We start from the raw sequence: 19626 nt of genomic DNA on the forward strand, positions 1-19626 counted from the left end.
TAAGGCTTCGCTCTGCCCCTTAACTTGGGTGGGAGGCCATTAAAAAAAAAAAAAAAAAAAACATTAGCACCCGTGTAGGAAACTACACAGATGCTTATGGTGATATTAACCTCAGCAGTGGGCCGACCCTGCCATTAACGGCACCACCACTCTCGTTAAGGTACCCTTGCTTCACTCAGGCTGTTAACTTGGGCCGCGGGCCATTACCGACAGGGTCGGCCCACAGCAAACGTTCATATTGCCTCACTGGGGGTATTCAAGAATTGATTTGGTTTTATTATTGGCCCCCTTTATTTCTTGAATGTGTGTAGCCTCAATCGCACTTAAGGGTCTCACTGATCATTTACCTGTTATTGTAAATTGTAGGATTGAAGCCACCCTGAGGCCACCATGTTGCATAAGGGAAACCAGTGGTTAGGAAGCAGGTGTCTGAGATGATCATTTCCTTTATTACTGATAATCGGACCACCAGGAGGACTCTGAGCATTATGTGGGGCACACTCAAGGATGTACTAAGTGGAGAGGTTTTTAGTCAGGTTACTGCTTTTGTTAAGCAAGGGAAAGCATATGGCTTCAGCTTGCGGGGAGATTCAGTCGTGTGAACCAGCCCATAAAATGAAAGGTTGTCTTCGATCTCTGTGGGAATTGTTCATAGCTAGACCAAAACTTGAGGGTCACATGGCAGAACCCACTGCTCACTACCTACTTATGACCATGCAACATTACTACTCACAGGGGTAAAAGGCCAACAGGCTGTTTGTTTACAAGTTGAAGCTCACCAGGAATTATATTGCTTGTTTAGCACACAAGGAGGGTGCACTTCATTTTAGGGAAAGCAGGAAAACCACCATTCTGACCCATTTGGAGCTCATGTCAGGAGACCCCTCTCCATTAAGCCTCTGTGGGAATATGTTGATTACATAATCCTGCCCAGATTGTAGGAGGGGCATCAGTCTTGACTTAATGCCCCATCACTGGCGAGGAGATTGACAGAGTAATTTCCACTCCATAGAAAAATAAAGCCTCGGACCGTGAAGGGGTCCCAGTGATATTCTACAAAATATTGAAATCCCAATAATTAAATCTACTGGTGGAACTCTTCAATTCCTTTTTTGAGATCTGCTCTGTTTCTCAATCAATGTCTGAGCCAACAATCCCCCCCCTGGTCAATGTGGCTGCCAGAATGTACACAAAGCTGTTGCATCAAAGCTAATGGAGATTCTCCCCTCTCTGGTTGGCTTCGACCAGGCAGGTTTTATCTCCAACCACTACAGACATGATAATATGAAATACAGAGGATTGAAATTAGGCGGTGGCCACATAAAACTGCACTTTATGCAGATGGCATCCTGCTCTATCCTAGACAATCTGTTGATTCCCTTGCCACCCTGATGACGGCTCTGGCAGAATTTTGAAGGTGTTTCCATTAATTACTGAGCATTTTCATTCTAATATCCTGGCATTATTTCATGAACTCAAAACTGACCTTCGCAAATGGACGAATAGTGAGCTATCATGGCTGGGGAGAGTCGCAATCATAAAAATGAATTTACTTCCAAGGCTGCTGTATGTATTCTCCAGCCTTCCCAGCAATGGCCCAAACCGACCTATTTATTCTCTCCAAGGAGAGGTGTTTTCCTTCATCTGGGCAGGCAGGAAAACCCAGGTCCCTAAGAACAGTCTCCTCCGTTCTACCACCTTGCGGAGCCTGGGAGTTCCAGTCCTCAAGAAATAACTGTTAGGATCACAGCTCTCTCACATATTAAAGCAGCTGCCGGTTTGAGATCATGCAAGCTGGGTAGCTGTGGAGCAAAAGGTCATGAGAATTCCTCTCAGGACTTCCCTTCTTGAATAGGCAGAGTCGGCTTTGGGCAGGTTGCCTATTATTTTCCATCTGTAGTTCTCTTTCTTGATGGTATATGGCAGCAAGCTCCAGGGCAGGATCTGTGTTCCCCAGTTATCACAAATCCAGTTTTCCCACCAGGCTGAAAAGGGAATAGCTCTGAGGCTTGGGTTCGTGGGAGTTTGAACGCTTCATAAAACCTCTATATTTTGAAATCCCCAGTCTTCTTTGAAGAGGAGAAAACGAAATTGGCTTTGGGGGAGCTTGAGTAAGTTTGCTACATACAACTGTAGCATTGGATTTAGAACCAAACTACACTGAAGGCGGCTGTAGGCAACCCTCCCTTATTGAACTCTCTCTTGTGGATATTATGACTCAGACACTGGTCTCTGGGTTATATCAGCCTCAGGAAAAAGATGATCCAGGTGATATACCTCCAAATATGCTTGATTTCGGAGAAGGACCTGGGCCCGGGGATTGATCTCATATCTGGGTTAGGGGACAGACATCTTCTTGGTGCAGTCTGATTAAAGGATTTTCATACAAATATTACTCAGGTGGCATCACTCGCTCCTTCGTATCTCAAGATTCCATTAATCAAGCTCTCCAGTATGTTGGAGGGGTTGCAGAGAGTTAGGAACCCTGAGGCATGTTTGGTGTTCTGTGCTAAAACACAAATATATTGGAAGGAGATTGCGTCTAGAATTGAGGAGATTTGCAGCCTGCAACTCCCCTTAAACACTGTGGTGTTAATCCTCAGGGATTATGGGAACAATGGACATTATCCTGCTTCAGGATCCTTAGTGATCTGTCTGACCTCTATTTAATGTGTAACATTTTTTTCATTGATATTTTGGACACAATTACCATTCATGAATGTGGCACCCATTTTACATGGATTGAGTCTATACCACCTTTTGTGGAGTCTTCCTTGTCTAGCATGAGCTTTTGTGTAGCAGTTAGAGTTAAAACTATGGCATTTGGGTTCTCATATGTTTTGTGGTCAGTGATGTAATCGATGATGCCAGTGTTAATGCCATTGATGATGATGACGTAATTGATGTAATTTGTCATTTCATCTATGCTGTCATATGCATGGCAAAGTGGGAGGCGGTAAGGGTGCGTAAGTGTAAATTACCACCTGGCCAACATACTGCTTGTTGTGGAATTTGGTGAGCTTGGTTCTTAACTGCATTGTCATTATTTGCATGAGAGTGAGGAGCTGAGACATTCTTTTTTTGTTGCAACAATGTATTTATTCGTTCATAACATGCTCAGCTTAGAAAGGTATTGTGGGCACACACGGGTTTAAAATAACACCCAGTCGTAAAACAAAGCATCAAATTAACTAGGATGCTCAAAGGATGGATACATATGCAAAGCAAATGATCCCCTGATCATGTCGTCCCAACAACAGCATCATTCAACAACAGTGCAACTATGACCCCCAGACAGGCATATTTCAAAAAGTCGGCGTTGGGATGTGGTGCTCGTATATGGTGCAGTATGTCATAAATGGTTCCAAATTTAAGAAGGGCGTCATAATATAGGTATGAAATGTTGTCCATGGCCCAAATCGCCCAGCATTTCCACCACCAATTAACTATAAAAGCCTGGCTGCAGTAAGCAAATGTGTCAGACGGAAGAGAGGCAATATGTTCATTTGTATATTCTTCTGGTATGTTAAGACTGTATGAAGGTCAATTGAGGGCAATGTCAGTGTCATGGGCGGGACCATATGAGTGTCCATTAATCAATTTGTGTTGAGTTTGTTGGTGGCTCTTTAAAAATCTGTTGATATTATGTGACTGACAGTTTCTGGTGGGCTACACTTTTGTGGTTTTATGTGTATAATGAAAGGTATTTAGGAGCTATATGAAGTTATTTTGTGTTAAGATATTTCTATAGAGAGATACAGACTTAAATGACATTGTGAACTGACTCAACTCTCCGCAGATTAGGAATATAGAACTAGGAGTGGCAGGGGCAGAGCAATCATGAGAAACATTAAACGAGGACCAGTGGCTTGAAAATAAGAGAACAGGAAAGCAAAGGGTGTTCATTCCCCTATCCACCTCACCTGCTACTCTCATCCCCATCGCCTCTGCCAACAGGGAGGCACTGAGTCGTGTTGTTGTTTCCCAAGTATACAAATGCAAGTGATTCCGTAAGCTCTTTGATATAAGTATATTTATGAAAAAAGGCAGAGTTTAAGTTTATTTTCATGCAGATCCCACATTTATGCAAGGTAACTGTAGCAAGTAATACATGAATCTGGCTTATTTCTTACCTGTGTTCTAAGTACAGTAATGCTTTTTCACTCCAACTCTGTGGAATCTGTTTTCTCGACGGTAAGTCACTAGGATTTGCACTTCTATATGTAAGGGTGTAGAAGGAGGATACTAAAACACAGGTTGGATGTTTGTTGGCATATCCTTTTATTTTCAATAAAGTACAGAGAAAACCTATCCCTCCATAACTCTAAGAGGGGTTTCCCTGCCTCAAATAAAGAGCTAAGGGATTGTCATGTTCTCTTCAAACCTTCCGTAGGAGCTGCTGGACCCCACAGCCCCTCACCAGCTGATCAGTGCCCCACCTACTGAATTACAGTGAAGTTCAGTTCAGCTATAGGGGGAAAGTGGAAATGGAACAAAACAACAAACGACACAGGAGCTCTTCTTGCTTCTTAACTTGTTGAACCTTGCATAGGAGTTAAAGGGGTTCATACACTATAGCATTAAAATGTCCATTAAAATTCAAACTCAAGATCTGAAAACTCTTAGTACCTGTGAATCCTCTGCCAATTGCCCGTAGGAAATGTTATCTTAGTTGGTAATGCACAATTTGACTCTAATACCAGTGACTGAAACTGGGTAATGTAGCTAATCAAGTCTTTTCTTCCCTGCCGTAACTCCAACAACTCTGTGTCCACTTCCTGCGAGACTGAACATCTATCAACCATTCTACTGAATTCCCTCATGAAGCCTTTAAAATCTTCCAAATATACACTCTGCTGATTCACTGTAAAACTGACCAAGCCGCCGCATCCCCAGACAGATACGACAAAATAAATGCCACCTTCGAAGTTTCAGTGGTTAAAAACTTCAGGATGGCACAAAAAATGTAGTATATGTACATGTAAATGTAAATGTAGCATGCGCGTACACAGGAGTTGGAGAAGTTAACATAAATATTCAAAAACCGATCACGGTTTATGAAAACACTACAGTTCGCCTTCTCAAGGTAAGTTCACTTTCTTATTCACAACCTGTATTCTGCTGTTTATATTTAATCACCCTTGAGCATTCACCGACGCTCGAAATCCACCTAGGAACTGCATAGCAGCTCCCGTTCCTTCACTAGTACGCGCTCACGGAATGAACTCGAGTACGACGGGAAGAAAAAATAAACAAACGATTTGCCAGCTGATATTTTACGAGACTTCACCTCTAACTCAGATGCGGAGTAACGTTAAGTTATTTCAAGACTCCGCCCACACTCCTTACTCGCAGTCTTAATGCGTGTCCCAATGCGTTTTCAAACAAACTTACAAAATGATACTGTCGCTTTCTAACGCTTTTCCTACTCAGTATTAAGCGTTTCAGACTTAGCGAGTTAAATGAATAATGTTCATTTTTCACAAACACTCCTCATTACTAGCTGCACAGCAAACTAAACCTAAAAACAATTCAAAACTTGACCACGCTTATACTGCACAAAGCTTATCAAAATGCTGTACTCCCACCAGATATGTTGATTGTAGATTGCTTCTAAACTTGCTTCTAAACTTTCTTGTTGCTTCTAACTTGAAATGTTCAAATAGGTAGGCCTTAAGGGGGCTGAAAAAACTTGACTTCTCATTCAAAGGGAAAGTGATTAAAGGCAGTTTGAAATGGGCAGTAAAGGCAATCTTCACTTAACGTTCTAAATTAGAACCCAGCTACAATGATCCACCATCTTGGCCTGGGTTCAAGCCCAATCCTCCATTTTGAGCACTGAATGTCTCTGAGCAAAAAGATTAAGGAAAACTGACAACCTTTTTCCTTTGCTCCCAAAGTCACCACCCATATACTTATATGTACAACCGACACCACCAATTCTAGTTCTAGGCCTAACCTTACCCACCAGACCGCTGATGCCCCTGACAGGTATCCGTCAAAATGTCAAAGTGAAAGAAAAAATAGTCTGTCATGTGTCAAAATGCCTACTTCTATCCCTTACACTATTAAGTAAACTAAAGAGATACTGGGCCTTCTTGGTTCAGAAGAATGACTCCCTTCTTCTAGACACTGGGTTATAGTTCCAGTTGGCAGGTGGCAACAAAGCCTGTGAGAATGACTGCTTGAGGTGATGTAAGGTTCTCAATTCAAACTCAAAAGTTCCAACTCAAGTATCATTCCTTATTGTGCATAGTTTCCTCACTATTGGGTTCCTGGAGAATGTCTCCCTTCTCCAGATATCTTGTTCTCAACACTTTTGCTGTGCTCGAGGAATGACTCCCTTCCCCAGACTTTGTTACTTAGTTTCACAGTACACAACACCAGGGAGTATGGCTTCTTTCCCCTGACCTCCTGTGGTTTCACAGTGCACAACGCCTAGGGTAATGGCTTTCTTTCCCTGGTCTTTCTTAGGCTTTGTCACAATTCACGGACATTGGGGGAATGACTCCCTTCCCCAGGCCCTTTTCAGGCTCATTCACAATGTCAAGGCCCTGGCCTTTCTCTGGCTTTTTGCTTTCTGCAAGCCCCTTCAGTGGCTCCAGTGGGCGTACCTGGTAAACTCCCTTGCCAGATACTTCCCCAAAGTAATGCACAATGAAGGCACTCCTCCTTTTTCACTTGGGGGTCCTCGACCCAGTCTCTTTCACACTGTATCTTCCTTACAATACCCCGTTCACTCTTCTGCTGGGTATAGTACTATGTCCACATTTTCTTATGCTTTCGGTCAGGGTCTCCACACCCTCTCACATTGGCTTATCTTTGCCCAATCTTTCTCATGCTTGCATTTGGGCTCCCAGACCCACTCACAGTGGCTTCTCCTATCCCCTCTTTGGACCTGGGCAACCTCCATACCTCCAATAGGAGCTCCTGATCCTCTGAACTTGTCCCGGCCATCCCAGAGACTTTTAATGGCTTTGCGTCTTTCTTTTCGGTTTTCTCATTGTTTCCTCTGGCTCTGCAGCACTGCTCGGGGTGTTTCTCATACCACCGCTTTCTTCTGCCTCTTCTGTTCTTGGGCAACCTCTGCACGGCGGACCTCTGTGGCTCCGCAGCCCTGTTCTGGAGCCTTTCGACATGTCTGTGCTTGACCACGTGGTTCGGTGTGTTCTCATGCCACAGTCTTATTCTTGTGTTCTCTGTCTGCCTCTGCAGAGCGGACCTCTTAGGGACACTGGCCCTCATTACGACCCTGGCGGAGAACCATGGTGCAATTTGCACCATGGTCCATGGCGCTAAGCTGCCAACTCCGCCATGGTGGTTGGCGGACTTACCGCCCCATTCCGACCTTGGCGGGGCAGTAAGTCCCCAATCCCCATTTACCCTTCCCCATTCCCATTTTTGCCCCATAGGGTATAATGGGAGTGGGGAAGGCGTTAATTACGCCACCGTAAATTACGGTGGCGTAATTAACAACAAGTCCCGTAGCGCCATGGATTTTTCCGCCTGCAAAAAGCAGGCGTAAAAATCACGATGGCGCTACGGGAACTCGTACTCAGGCGGAAAGGGGCGCCATGGTTTACGCCGGCGTAAACCCCTTTCCGCCAGGGTCGTAATGAGGGCCACTGTCTCTTCTTCCAAGACGTCCCAGTCAGCAGTCTCTGCATCTCCGGTTACGGGACATGTGCTTTGCTCATGGTGCCCCCAGGTGGAGGTCTCACAACTTTGTCAGTCCTTCCACCATCTTTAGGCTACTGGGCATCCAAAAGTTATAACGTTAAATCAATTTCTGATGATGATTCATGCTGGCTCCGTGCCTCCTCCACGTCTCAGTATATTGTAATGGGTAATCACTGCAATCAGCCCCACTGTTCCTCATCACAGGCATGGGGTTTTCACTGATCTTACAAACATACTTAGGAGAGGTAACCTGATTAGAGAAAGGTAAGGAAGGAGGTGAGAAGGAGGTGTGCATATGCTGGGAATACCATGTTCTCCCCAGGTCATCACTTGTCCCCTGGGGGGTTTCCCTCACCATGAGAAACACCCACTGAGTACCAACCCAAGGGGAATATCGGGTAGTGGTCTCACCTCTCTGGACACATATGCTTAATGTCCATCATGCAATGGGAAATGGATTATGATTGTCTTGTCTGTTTTCTGATGGTTCACACTAAATCAGGCCTGTTTTCTGTCTTTTGATTTCAGGGGTCCGAATGGTCATCGAGTGCTGATTCCAAAAAGAAGAATGTCAAAGAGATTCTGAATCGTCTGGGGCAGATACCGAGTAAACAAGATGCTCTAGAAAAGCGGATCAATGATCTGGAGAATGAACTAAAAAAGCAAGCTGACGACATAGGTGAGCTGTGCCAGTTTTAAAACTGGTGCTGGGGTCCGGTAATATCAGGTAAAATGACGAATGAATGACATGTTCCGGTTATATCAGGGTGAATGTAGGTGATTGCGGCGCTATCCGTGCCATGTTTAAGTGGCGTTAGACTGTGGGTTAGGTGACCTCGGTACAACCAGCACTCCACAGACATGATGGCTGGATGAGAAAATAGGAGCTGAGCTCTCTTCCATGCTTATAATGCAAGTGACAGCCTTGCCCTTTAAACAGTGTGGTTTCACATGAAATTAGTGTCTTGTCCATGTCTGGATCGAGACTACACTCCTCCAATGAGCAATCATGGCAATATGTCAAGTATCAGGCATTGATTTTTTTTTTAATGACTGATGAACATGGAGGGGATTTTACTAATCTATATGGTTGTATACGAATTGTTCGTTTTACAACTGTTCGAATTACAATTGACCTTTTCACAATTGACCGAATTGTGAAGGTCAATTGTAACATATATGTGGGGGGAAACCCCCCACAACCCCCCACCTAACGCCAAACCCCCCAAAACCCCCATATATATAAATAAATATATATTACCAAACAGATATATATATATATATATATATATATATATATATATATATATATATATATATATATATATATATATTTATATATGCGGTCAATTGTGAAAAGGTCAATTGTGACCCTTTATTTGCGGTCAATTGTTCATTCGAACAATTGTAAACGAACAATTTCGGTAATACCATCTATATACTATAACATTTTGACTGAAATGGTATGTGCTTATGGGTAGTATGTAATTAAAGGGGCATTAGATAACCTAAAGATAGCTCTAGCAGCTGTGTGCTCACCCTGAGGTCATAAGACCTTCAATTCTGATTAGTTCTTATGTACATCGTATCAACAATGTTGATTTAGGAATTATAAACCATCTTGTGATGCAATGTGTATTCTTTACAATAAGACAGTGCAAATGAATGAGGAAACCATATCCACATGTATTAATAACATAACAAGGCCAATTCCTTTCAGACAGTAGTTCATCATCAGGGCCATATCTGTAGCCACTTGCACAAATGTAAAAAATCACCAAAGACAAAGGAACATTCAAAACAAGAATCTGGTTGCTAGTTAGAACTAGCTAGATCTCCAATAACATAAACCCAAACAGGATACCATTCCAACAAAATACAAACTCGTCCCTGATAACCATCCAACTAAGATTACCCCTACCTAAAATGGTGAAAATGTTATAAGCAAGAAAGAGCAGAGCAAGGAATTAAAGTGAATATTCTGAAGCATTGAATCCAAGTGAAACTCCTGTCATTTATGCAAACAGCAAAATTGCTGGCTGCAGCATTACCTTTTTTTCAAGGGTTACCCCCTTGTGCCAACCTATCCCTAAATCCCCCCACCACTTTTACCCCTTCCTGTTACCCCCTTGCCACTCCATGTGGGGGTGAACAGGAAGGCTGTAGCTGGTCTTTTTAGTGCTGACTTAAAACAATATGAGAACGAACCAGGAATGGAAGCATTTCATATCCAATTCAGCAATATAGAGTAACTATATGCAGCACACCACAAGCTATACTGTTTCAGCTGTTTCTCATTTGAAAACTGGCCTAACATATGCAGGAAGAGTTACAGTTCTGCTTTTTTTTCCCTTTTCATTAAATATGTGGGCCTGTAAGTTCCAACATGCTGAGTGAGCACTGTCTGCTGTGAGGGGTCAGAAATGTGAGGCGGACAACTTTGTGAAGGATTTTCAACAAATGCCATTTTATTAAAGTAGAAGGTTGGATAAACGCCTCACTATCCCTACCCTGACAAGGATTTGCCTGCCTAAAATAAACTAAAGGAAACACTTTAACCAAAGATATCTGTCCCTCAAACGTATACATACAATAAATAAATAAACAAGGAAATGCATGGCAGTTCAAAGTCAACAAAATAATATGAAAATTGAGTTTGTAATGTAACACCCGTCTCTCCTTGTAACCTGGGTGAATTCCCCTTCCCAGATTTAAGCAGGATTTTCTCCACAGTTCCAAAAGAAATAAGGATATCCTCATTTTCAACAAAGTTCCAACACAGTTCTTTGCAACTTCAACTTGTCAACAGAAAGTTCCAATACTCCAGTGATTCAACAAATAACATGGAAAGTGGTTTCTCTTCCTTGAAAAAGTATAAGATTTATATATAATATAATATTTGTCTTGGTCAGGATGATTTGTCACAACTGAAGAGTTCCGTTGCAGCAGTTTCAGAAAGTTCTTTATTCAGTATCACAAGCAACATACACTGGGCCTCATTACTTGTTTGGCGGCAGCCATGGAGCTTTTAGCTCCATGGCTGCCGCCAAACCGGGCTCCTTTACCGGGTTCCCAGAATGGGGAATTACTGGGCCATTCCGAGTACGGAGGGCCCGGTAATTCCTCCCTCTGAGAACCCGGCCCTTCCCCATTCCCATATGAGCCCCCATAGGGCTCAATGGGAATGGGAGAGGGAGTTAGCAACGGGCCGATTACGAGCGTTGTTGCTCCCACTTCCCCTCACGGGACCTGGTAATGATGCCTGGTTTTGCCAGGCGTCCTTACCGGGTCCCGCGAGGGGACCTCGTAATTTCACGGGACGGGTTTCTTAGGGAGAATTCTCTGTTTAGGCTGAATTTCCTAACCTAGTGAGTCCCCCAGCAGCTTTGCTGGATTTTTGTGGTTTATTTCTTTCACCTGCCAAGAGTGAGACTCTTTTACCCTCACTCTTGGGCATGTTTTGAGTGTGTTTCTTTGACTCTAGATGTGTTGAATGGGCTATGGGGTCTTTTACTCCATAGGGCTTCATGTGTTTTTGTGTTGTGTGTTACACAGCACCCTCAGTGCAGTAACACAAGGGTGTCATAGTGACCCCCCAAGATAGACTCCATACCCTGGGACTGACTACTGTCTCCCAGGGCATGTAAAGTCACCATTGACTTTACTAGTCTCAAATTCTGAACAGAACCAGTACAAACCATCATATTGTGGACGTACTGGCCGGGGCAATTCGATTTCCCTGGGGTCTGTTAGTCGAGGGGGCACGTCTCCGTCCCCCCTGATCGAGTTTTGGCTGGTGGCAGTGGAAACTACTTTTTATATTCGACCGCAAATATTTTCCTATGGGATTTTCCCATTGTTCGAGGCTACCAACTTTAATTATTTAATTCCTATAGCCTCGAACATACCGCCGGTTTATTTATTTAATATTAATTCTCCGGTTGGTATTTTTTGCCAGAACTCGGTTCTAAAATGGCGTTTGTGTTCGCTTCTGTGACTCCAACCCAAGTTGAGCCCTTTGTTCCACTTTTTGGCGGGCTTCTCTACAGAAGCCTCCAAAAGTGGTGCCACTCTGTCTGGGTACCACAGGGGGTGTGGGAGGGGGTTTAGGCACCCTGGACTGAGTTACCTTGGTAACTCAAGTCGCACTCTTGTGTGATTGGCCCAAGTGGTGAGCCGGCCGGCTCACCACTTAGCATGTTTGATTGACAGCTAGGCTGAGTGAATGCGGATATGCTGCATACAAGCAGGGCTTTGGGGACTGGAACTTTAGAAGTCGCCACAGGACCTAAGAATCCGACGAGGGAGAAGCTGAGCCGACCTGCTACGATGACACCACCGGTGGAGCCCTGCTGAACCGTCTCACCACTTTTCCCAACGACAGAGGAGATCTCCAGCCCGGAGAGTCTTCTTCCTTCGACTGGTGGGGATAACCAGTCTGCTTCCTTTTTCGCTTCCTGGAGCATCTCGTGGCCACCTTGCCTGTGCCAAGCACCCCGGCAACCGGGATACCACATTTTACCACTACCGCAAATCAAAGGGTAGTACCTTTAACCGGAAAACTCTGCGGCTGGTTTCTTCCTTGGCAGTGCAACGACCTTCATCTTTCCTCCATGTCAAGATCTTCTCTTCCTCTGGACGATGCCGCGACTTGCACCCGCTGCCAGGAACAACTGCCCCCCGTTGGAGGATCCTTTCCACATAAGGTGCCGTGTTCCGCCTGGCTTCCCTTGCAACCGACTGTACGGGGTAGATTTAGCCCCCGGCTTTCGACCCTGGGTTAGCCTGGGACACCTTGGCTAAACTTTTCTGAGCCTAACTAAAACCTTTCTGAACTCCCTGCAAGACCTTTTAAGCCTGTTGTCATTGTGTGATCTTGGGTGCATTTGTGCCCTGCTCTCTGCAAGAGTGGGCCCGGCCTATGGACTTTGGCTCACAAGTAACTTTTGACTTTCCTGCCTTGCTTAAGAGTTCCTAAGTATTAGTGTGGTGTATTTTTCCTACATTCTGCCTTTTTCCCTCCCTTTTTCGTTAACTTATTGGAGTGCCATCTATAGTTAAGCGCTCACCTCTGTTTGGAAATAAGTGGTGTTAACTAAGACTTGTCTGATAAGGAATAAGGGATGTATATATAATAATAGTAACTGTGTTTAGAGTGATTTACAATAATAGTGCTGGAGTGTTTCAATAAGTGTGTTTTTAAATAAATAATTATATACCTTGATACCAAAGCGCTGGTCAGTGTTTGCTTGTGCTATTGTGTCTGAGTGCCTATTGTGTATACTTTACATACTGCCTAACTCTTCTTGAGGGAAGTCTGGCTGCTCAGCCACAGCTACCAGGTAAATCTGGGTGGTACAGACTGCTACCAAGTGGGTTTACTGCCAACACCTGTAGTCCTAAATCTTTTGCAGTGGTCCCCAAGGGAACTGCACAGGTTTCTGCCTAACAGGGTTTAATGGGTCCGCCTCCATTAGCGGAGCCCGTTAACCCGTTCCGCGAACCTCGTAATGAGGCCCATTGTCTTTGTCAGGATATTTTTGCCACAGCTGAGGAATTTCTAAAGAAATATAACTTCTTTACAACAGCTTTACAGAGTTCTTTCTTCAGCACCACAAGCAACGTACATTGTTTTTGTCAGGACCACTTTATAGCTCTTCATCAACGTCTACCTGGCTTACTCCCATGCCAGGCCTACTGCCCCAGTTTACACCTGATTTCCTCCAATGCCAGGACTACTCCTCCAAAGGTTTGCCATCCAGGTATGCTTCCCTGCCCGAACAGCGTTTCACAACAACAAGTGCTTTTGTGGTTAAGATCAACTGACAAGAGGTTCACAACAGCTTCACAGTTTTTCAGCTTCAAACTTTTCAACAACTCTTCAGGGAAAACAAAATTCACATTGGTGCTCTTTAATATTCCTATATAATAATGCTCCTCACCTTCTGAATAACCTTTTCCAGAAGGGCTGCCTTTTGCCACTCTTGTTTCCCCACTGCACAAGTAACGAAATCCTGACAAGGATAGGGTCTAACTCTGTTCCTCCTTGGCTTTGGAAATGTGAGTTTATCCAATTTTCTTTTACCATATGTTGTACAAAGTATGGGCAACAAGTTTTACAATTTATGGACCTTTCATTAGCCCCCTTTTGCTGTTGGCAATATTTGCTGGATTTTTATTGCCTTGATTGTAGTCTCTCTTGACTTGGGCAATGACTGTAGGTATCAGTTCTTAATAATATCGCCCCATCGGGTTGCTGGGCATTCCAAAAATTCACACGTTAAAAGTCATTTGGTTTTGTCATATAAGGCTCCTGCTGCTTTTCAATAGTTCAGTATTCAAAATCACTTTTAGAACCACTTTCTCGCGAGTGCTGCTTACTTGGTGAACGCCGGCCCTGAACATGCGAGTAGATGCAGAGCATTCCAGGGTCACTACAAGCTTGTGAACTCAACCGGGGAAGGCATGCGCATCCGATCCCCTTGCTGCTCGCAGGACTCCTGCTTCTGTGGCTCCTAGCGACCTGGCAAACTGCTTCTCTTAAACAAATCCAAAGCTGTGTATTGCTACCCAGCAAGCCCAGATGCACTCAACAGGGACAATAAGTACCCTCTATTTTAAATCAAAATTCATTTAAACATTTGGCGCCAACAGGGCGTAAATTCTACGGTGTACAAGCACCGCCTAAGTTTCTCTAGTTTCCAAAAGAAAATGTCATTACACAATTTAACGGTGTTAATAAGGATAAATTGTAAACACAGGTGTAAAATGAATGGAACAATCAGAACCAAGACATTAGAGTTAACTTTTGGATTTGAATCCTCTTAATCCAATAAATCGTACATGAATAAACAAAAAGTAGTACGATCAGTGTACTCTATTTACATATGGAGAGAGCACTTGTGGGTGTTCCATATAACACAAGTAGGAACAAACGGCGTAGATAGAAAACAGCTTGTATAGAGCAGCACAATTACAAATCTGTATAGCAGTTTACAGTTTACAGTTTACAAAGCTCTAAATGCATAGGTTCAACCATTCAACAATTTACAAATGAAGTCTCATATTTAGATATAACAAATGAGGCCGACGCGTTTCGGTTCAAAGAACCATCTTCAGGGGATAGACTTCATTTTTCATATTCATAACCATTAAGTCATAGCACAGTCTCTTTGGAGTAGTAAAAGAAACAAGATTTTACAGTAGAACTCTTCAGTTTGTAAGAAATCCATTATCAAAGTGAAAAGAGTCAAAGTCACTAACCTTGCTGATACAAGAGCCGAGACAAAAAACTGCTTCTCTTACCCTACCGTTGCCGGCGCCATCAGCAACAGGGGCTCCTCTTGCTCCCGAGACCCTCGGGTGCACGTCAGACATCGTAGATAGCTTCCCAGGCGGGAAAGCTTCCTTCACTTTTGATTCCTGCTGTGCAGCCTCTGCAGAACAAGTCCCCAGAGGGTAAGCTTCCCTCTTGCACGCTTCCAGCTGCGTGACCTCTGCACTTCAGGCTTCTGGAGGCACAGACCCTCTTAGGACTTGCAGCTGATATCTGCCGAACAGCGATCCTGGCGTCTTCTTCCTCCTCCAGCTTCTGACTTGACTGCCTGCACGAACCACACTGCTTCTGCTTCCTCTGCTTCTGCTTCGTGCTCTTGCTCTTTCTCTTCTTAATGGCCTACACCTGAGGGGGCCTTTTAAGCCTCTCAGTCTCCCTCAGATGTGGGCCATCTGAATTAACAATCTGACCACTCCTGCAGCATTATACCCTTTCAGCCTTCTTCCCCGGTTTCAGTACTTAAGGAATTATGGGACTTGAAGTCCCGAGCAGTAAAGTTAGTTTTTGGGTTTGATTTTCACTTTTAAACTCATGTTCCACATAATATTCTTTAAAGGACTATCATGAGGATCAGTCACCAGATTTGATTGGAAAGAAGAATGCAGTTCTTTTAAGCTGTTATTATTCACAGATTTCCTTTCTCTATACCTTTGGGCGTTAGGAAGGTTTTTCGCCTCATAAGTCTTCAGGATTTTGGAAGGGTTTTTATTTCTCCCGATGCCTATGACCTTGTGGTTGTTCTCACCCATAATTATATGTTTAGGTTGTGGAACAAAACAATGGTTATTATAACAAGCCATTACGTAGATAGGCATTGAGGAGACATCCTCCTTAGGGAAAGACAAATACTGCGTCTCATCCCACAGAGTCCTCTCATTTGCCTGGGCTCTTTCTCCTCCCAGGTTATCCTCCCACAGAACACCACCTCCAATGTCAGGATCAGAAAGCGTCCGTCTTTCCCTGGCCACCTGGGAGGAGACATTAGGCAGGGATTTAGTGAGGAGTTTCTTGTCTTGGGAGGATAGCTCAGGGGCAGGGTGCTCGCCTTGGAAGCAAGATGACACGGAGCACCACAGGTTTGATCCCCAGGTCTGCGCTTAGAAACCTCTGGGTAGTCAGTGTGTTATGAATAACCGATCATATCATAGGATTCATCAAACTGCTTAAAAGCCAGAAAAAGGTGATCCAAATGATATGGGGCCAAACAACATCTGTCTCTGGTTTTAGGTGACCGTGCATTAGGAACAAATCTGATTTCTTCAGAGAAGCTTCCGATAATCTGTTCTGTTGCATTGCTTGGAGATATTTTCACTGGCAAGTAAAATAAACACCAAGAAGGGAGAAGCAAATCTGGTGGTTTTTAGTTTTGGCTATTAGGTGGTGCTGAAAGCACTACCTTTAAGCCGAAACTATTGTCATTAAAATAAGAGCTTTAACACAATAGCTTGAAATAGGGGCTTTGAATGAGGGTCTCTAATTCTTTTCAATGCACATTACATATGAGGATGAATTTGTGTTGTTTGGCTATGTGTCCCACCCATTTAACGCCCATCTCTAAGTCAAATCTATGATTTTCCTCCATTTCTCACCCATCGTCCCTCAAACCACACACCTTTGTGCACTCTTTTACCTGCATGCGTGCTGAATTTGTAAGCCATTTTTCTATTTTTCCTTCCAAAATGGCAGCCGCCATGTGTTAACGTTATTAAAATATTACTTGATTGATGCTTTAAAAAATATTTACTGCATCTTTGAAATGATGCTACATATTTTAATGTATTTGGTTTTCTACATAAAGTTACTGTTAAAGCTACGTATTTTGTAAAATGGCTTTCAAATTGTCCATGTGCTGATTTGTGGGTGGTGTTCCAGTGTATTGTGATGACAGCATAATGTGATTAGATCGTTAAGAGACATGGCGTAGAGTTGGCCGTTTTCTGGATATATACTTGCCGTATTCCTCCCCAAGTACCATTAGTGTCGCTAAAATGTGAGGATCCACAACTCAGATTGAATATAAGAAAATATTGGGAATCAATGGGGGTGGCGACGGTGGGCGACCTACTGCACCAAGGTAAACTGATGGATTTCGACACACTCGCCTCTGAAACAGGAATACATGCTGGACAGTATATCACACATGCAGCACTACTTCGGAGGGTGCAGACCAGATGGCCTGTCCGTGACTGTATATTACAAGAGGATGAGATCATAGAAACATTGTATGGCATTTCAGAAGGGGGATACGAGGTGTCACGGGTATACAAGCTGTTAATGTCACAATCAGATGATATGATGGTACAGACCAAGCTCAGTTGGGAGGCAGACTTACATAAGCAACTGCCAGATACATCCTGGGCCACAGCTTTAACGTACCATGAAAAGGTTTCTAAAAATGCAAAGCTCCAGTTGATACAATTGTATGTCACCCATAGGGCGTATCTGACGCCAAAAAAGATTGCCAAATTTAGCAGTGCGACGGAACAGGTTTGTCCAAAATGCGTAAGGATTGATGCGGATTTACTACACATGTTTTGGGCGTGTACAGAGATTAGGCATTTGTGGAAGGAGATAGCTCCGGCCCTGGCCGCTACAGGTATAATATTAGACGTGGGTTCCCCGGCAACTTGCATGTTGGGTATTTTTATACACCCGATGCAGGGGAGACAGGTTAGTAAACTAAAAGACCTAGCATACATACTGGCGAAATGTAGGATAGATACGGAATGGAAAGCGCGCAAGGGACCGGAAATGTGCTTATGGTGGAAGGACCTCCAGAAATGGAGGACAGCGGAAACTGCAGTATGGCAAGAGGCGGCCCGTAGTCACCAAGATGAACAAAGTGTTTCCCTAGATTCCTGGAAGCAACTGGTACAAGACTTGGTGTAGCGCCAAGTTGGGTGGGGGAGTTGGGGAGGTTATGTAGACAGACACTATTGTTGCACAGTGTTATGGATCATTTATTGACATCTGTAAGTTACACTGTTGTTTATAAACCAATAAAAAATATTTTTTTTAAAAGTGATTGGATGTAAGTCTGTGTTTGTTTGTACCAGTAAGCCATTTTGTTTCTATATTCAAAGCGAGCAGTAAAGCTGTGTCCGAAGTGAATGCTTAACCCGTGAAAGTTAAAAACAGAAGTGCATTGAGTTTCATTCTTAAGGCATCTTTAAAATGAGTGGTCCAGCTGCCATCACCAGAAAAACATACGTCTTGAAAACTTAAATATCAATAGGCTATCAAGCCCTAAATATTCTAATATATGTATGCGGGATAACTCCTCCTCATGCCTCCCCCACCCGCCGGAGCAATCTTCAATGTCATTGGGCCCGACGCGCTACCTCAGCCATCAAACCCATGGCAGCGCACTTAAACAGTTGCAGGAAATTTGTTTTACAAGGCTGGCTTTAAGCGCACTACATGTGCCACATTGCTATCGTTTGTGAAATGAATGATGGCAAAGGCAAGTCTGTGATTTAATTTGTTCAGACCAATTAGTCACACATCGCACACAGTATCATTTGCCAGTCGCTTAATGACTAAACAGCCTGCCTGAATCATTAGCGCTGCCGCACACTGAACGCAAGACACACGCATTATAGAGACAAAGGAAGCAGACTGTTATTTTACCTCAAAGAAATGGTGTGCAGAAATCCATCACAGTTGCAGGCGTTCCGATAACAACTAGGGAGCAGGTAGCTTCCAATTTTGGACAAAAATTGAGCGTGGAAAAAAATTGTTATTTGTGAGATGAGATACTCATGCAGGCAAATTCCCGCGCGCTCGCCACATGAGTGTTCAGCTGTCTTTGTTGTGACTTAAAACAATTGCTATCTTGGGATGTATTCAGCACCAGATTGGTGCTTATTATCTACATCTCATTGTGAGACCTCACCTCTGACCTCGGTCTGCGAGTCCCTGCCTTGGATCTCATTCTGTCAAACTCTGTCCTTTAATCTTGGCCTGTGAGACCCAACTCTGATTCTGGTCTGATCTTGACCTCGGTCTGGTAGAGGTGATCCTTTCTCTGCTTGGGAGGGTGGGGATCTGCCTTGCGTGAAGTGACCCCAGCCTTGGAGAAGTGATCCACCTGGGAGATGGTTAGGCGCTTAGGAAGTGCATTGCACTGCACTTGTCAATCCTTGCAGTGCTGTCTTGTTTACCTGGCCTCATATTGAATTGGGTGCACTCGTTTTCTAGAGTCTATGCTGTGAAAAACCATAGGGTGTTTAACTGGCCAGACCCCAGGGATCCCTTCCTCAGGTGGCCATGGCACGGCCACCGCCTTTGGATCCAGACCCAGGGGGTGGACAAGTGCGGGAGGATCACCTGGGTGAGGGATCCTTGGGGAGTGGGGGAGGGACCCCCGATGGCGAGACGCGGTATCCCCCCCTTCCAATGCCCTCATCCAATCCTATTTTATCTGATATTCCAACTTCCCAGATCCCCCCCTTTCCTACATAAACACTGAGCCAAGCAAGAGGAGGTCTAAGGCTGAAAGGATTACCACCAATGCAATACACTGAACATGTCCCTCTAACGTAATCAGTCAGGGTCAGGCAATCGACTTTAATCACGAGCACCTAATACCTATTAACTCTCTCCACATG

At 44.0% G+C, this 19626-nt stretch overlaps 1 protein-coding gene across 1 annotated transcript in view; it reads left to right on the forward strand.

Annotated features, from left to right (window-relative positions):
* Positions 1–19626, forward strand: part of C2QH16orf96 (chromosome 2q C16orf96 homolog) — a 576891-nt gene that overhangs the window by 158226 nt on the left and 399039 nt on the right. Inside the window, exon 5 of the mRNA XM_069647906.1 lies at positions 8209–8359. Within this exon, the coding sequence (XP_069504007.1) occupies positions 8209–8359 (151 nt within the window). The remainder of the gene's footprint in view (positions 1–8208; positions 8360–19626) is intronic.

The sequence above is a fragment of the Ambystoma mexicanum genome, chromosome 2q (genome assembly GCF_040938575.1).
Source record: "Ambystoma mexicanum isolate Mex_15411 chromosome 2q, UKY_AmexF1_1, whole genome shotgun sequence".
NCBI classification, from domain to species: domain Eukaryota; kingdom Metazoa; phylum Chordata; class Amphibia; order Caudata; family Ambystomatidae; genus Ambystoma; species Ambystoma mexicanum.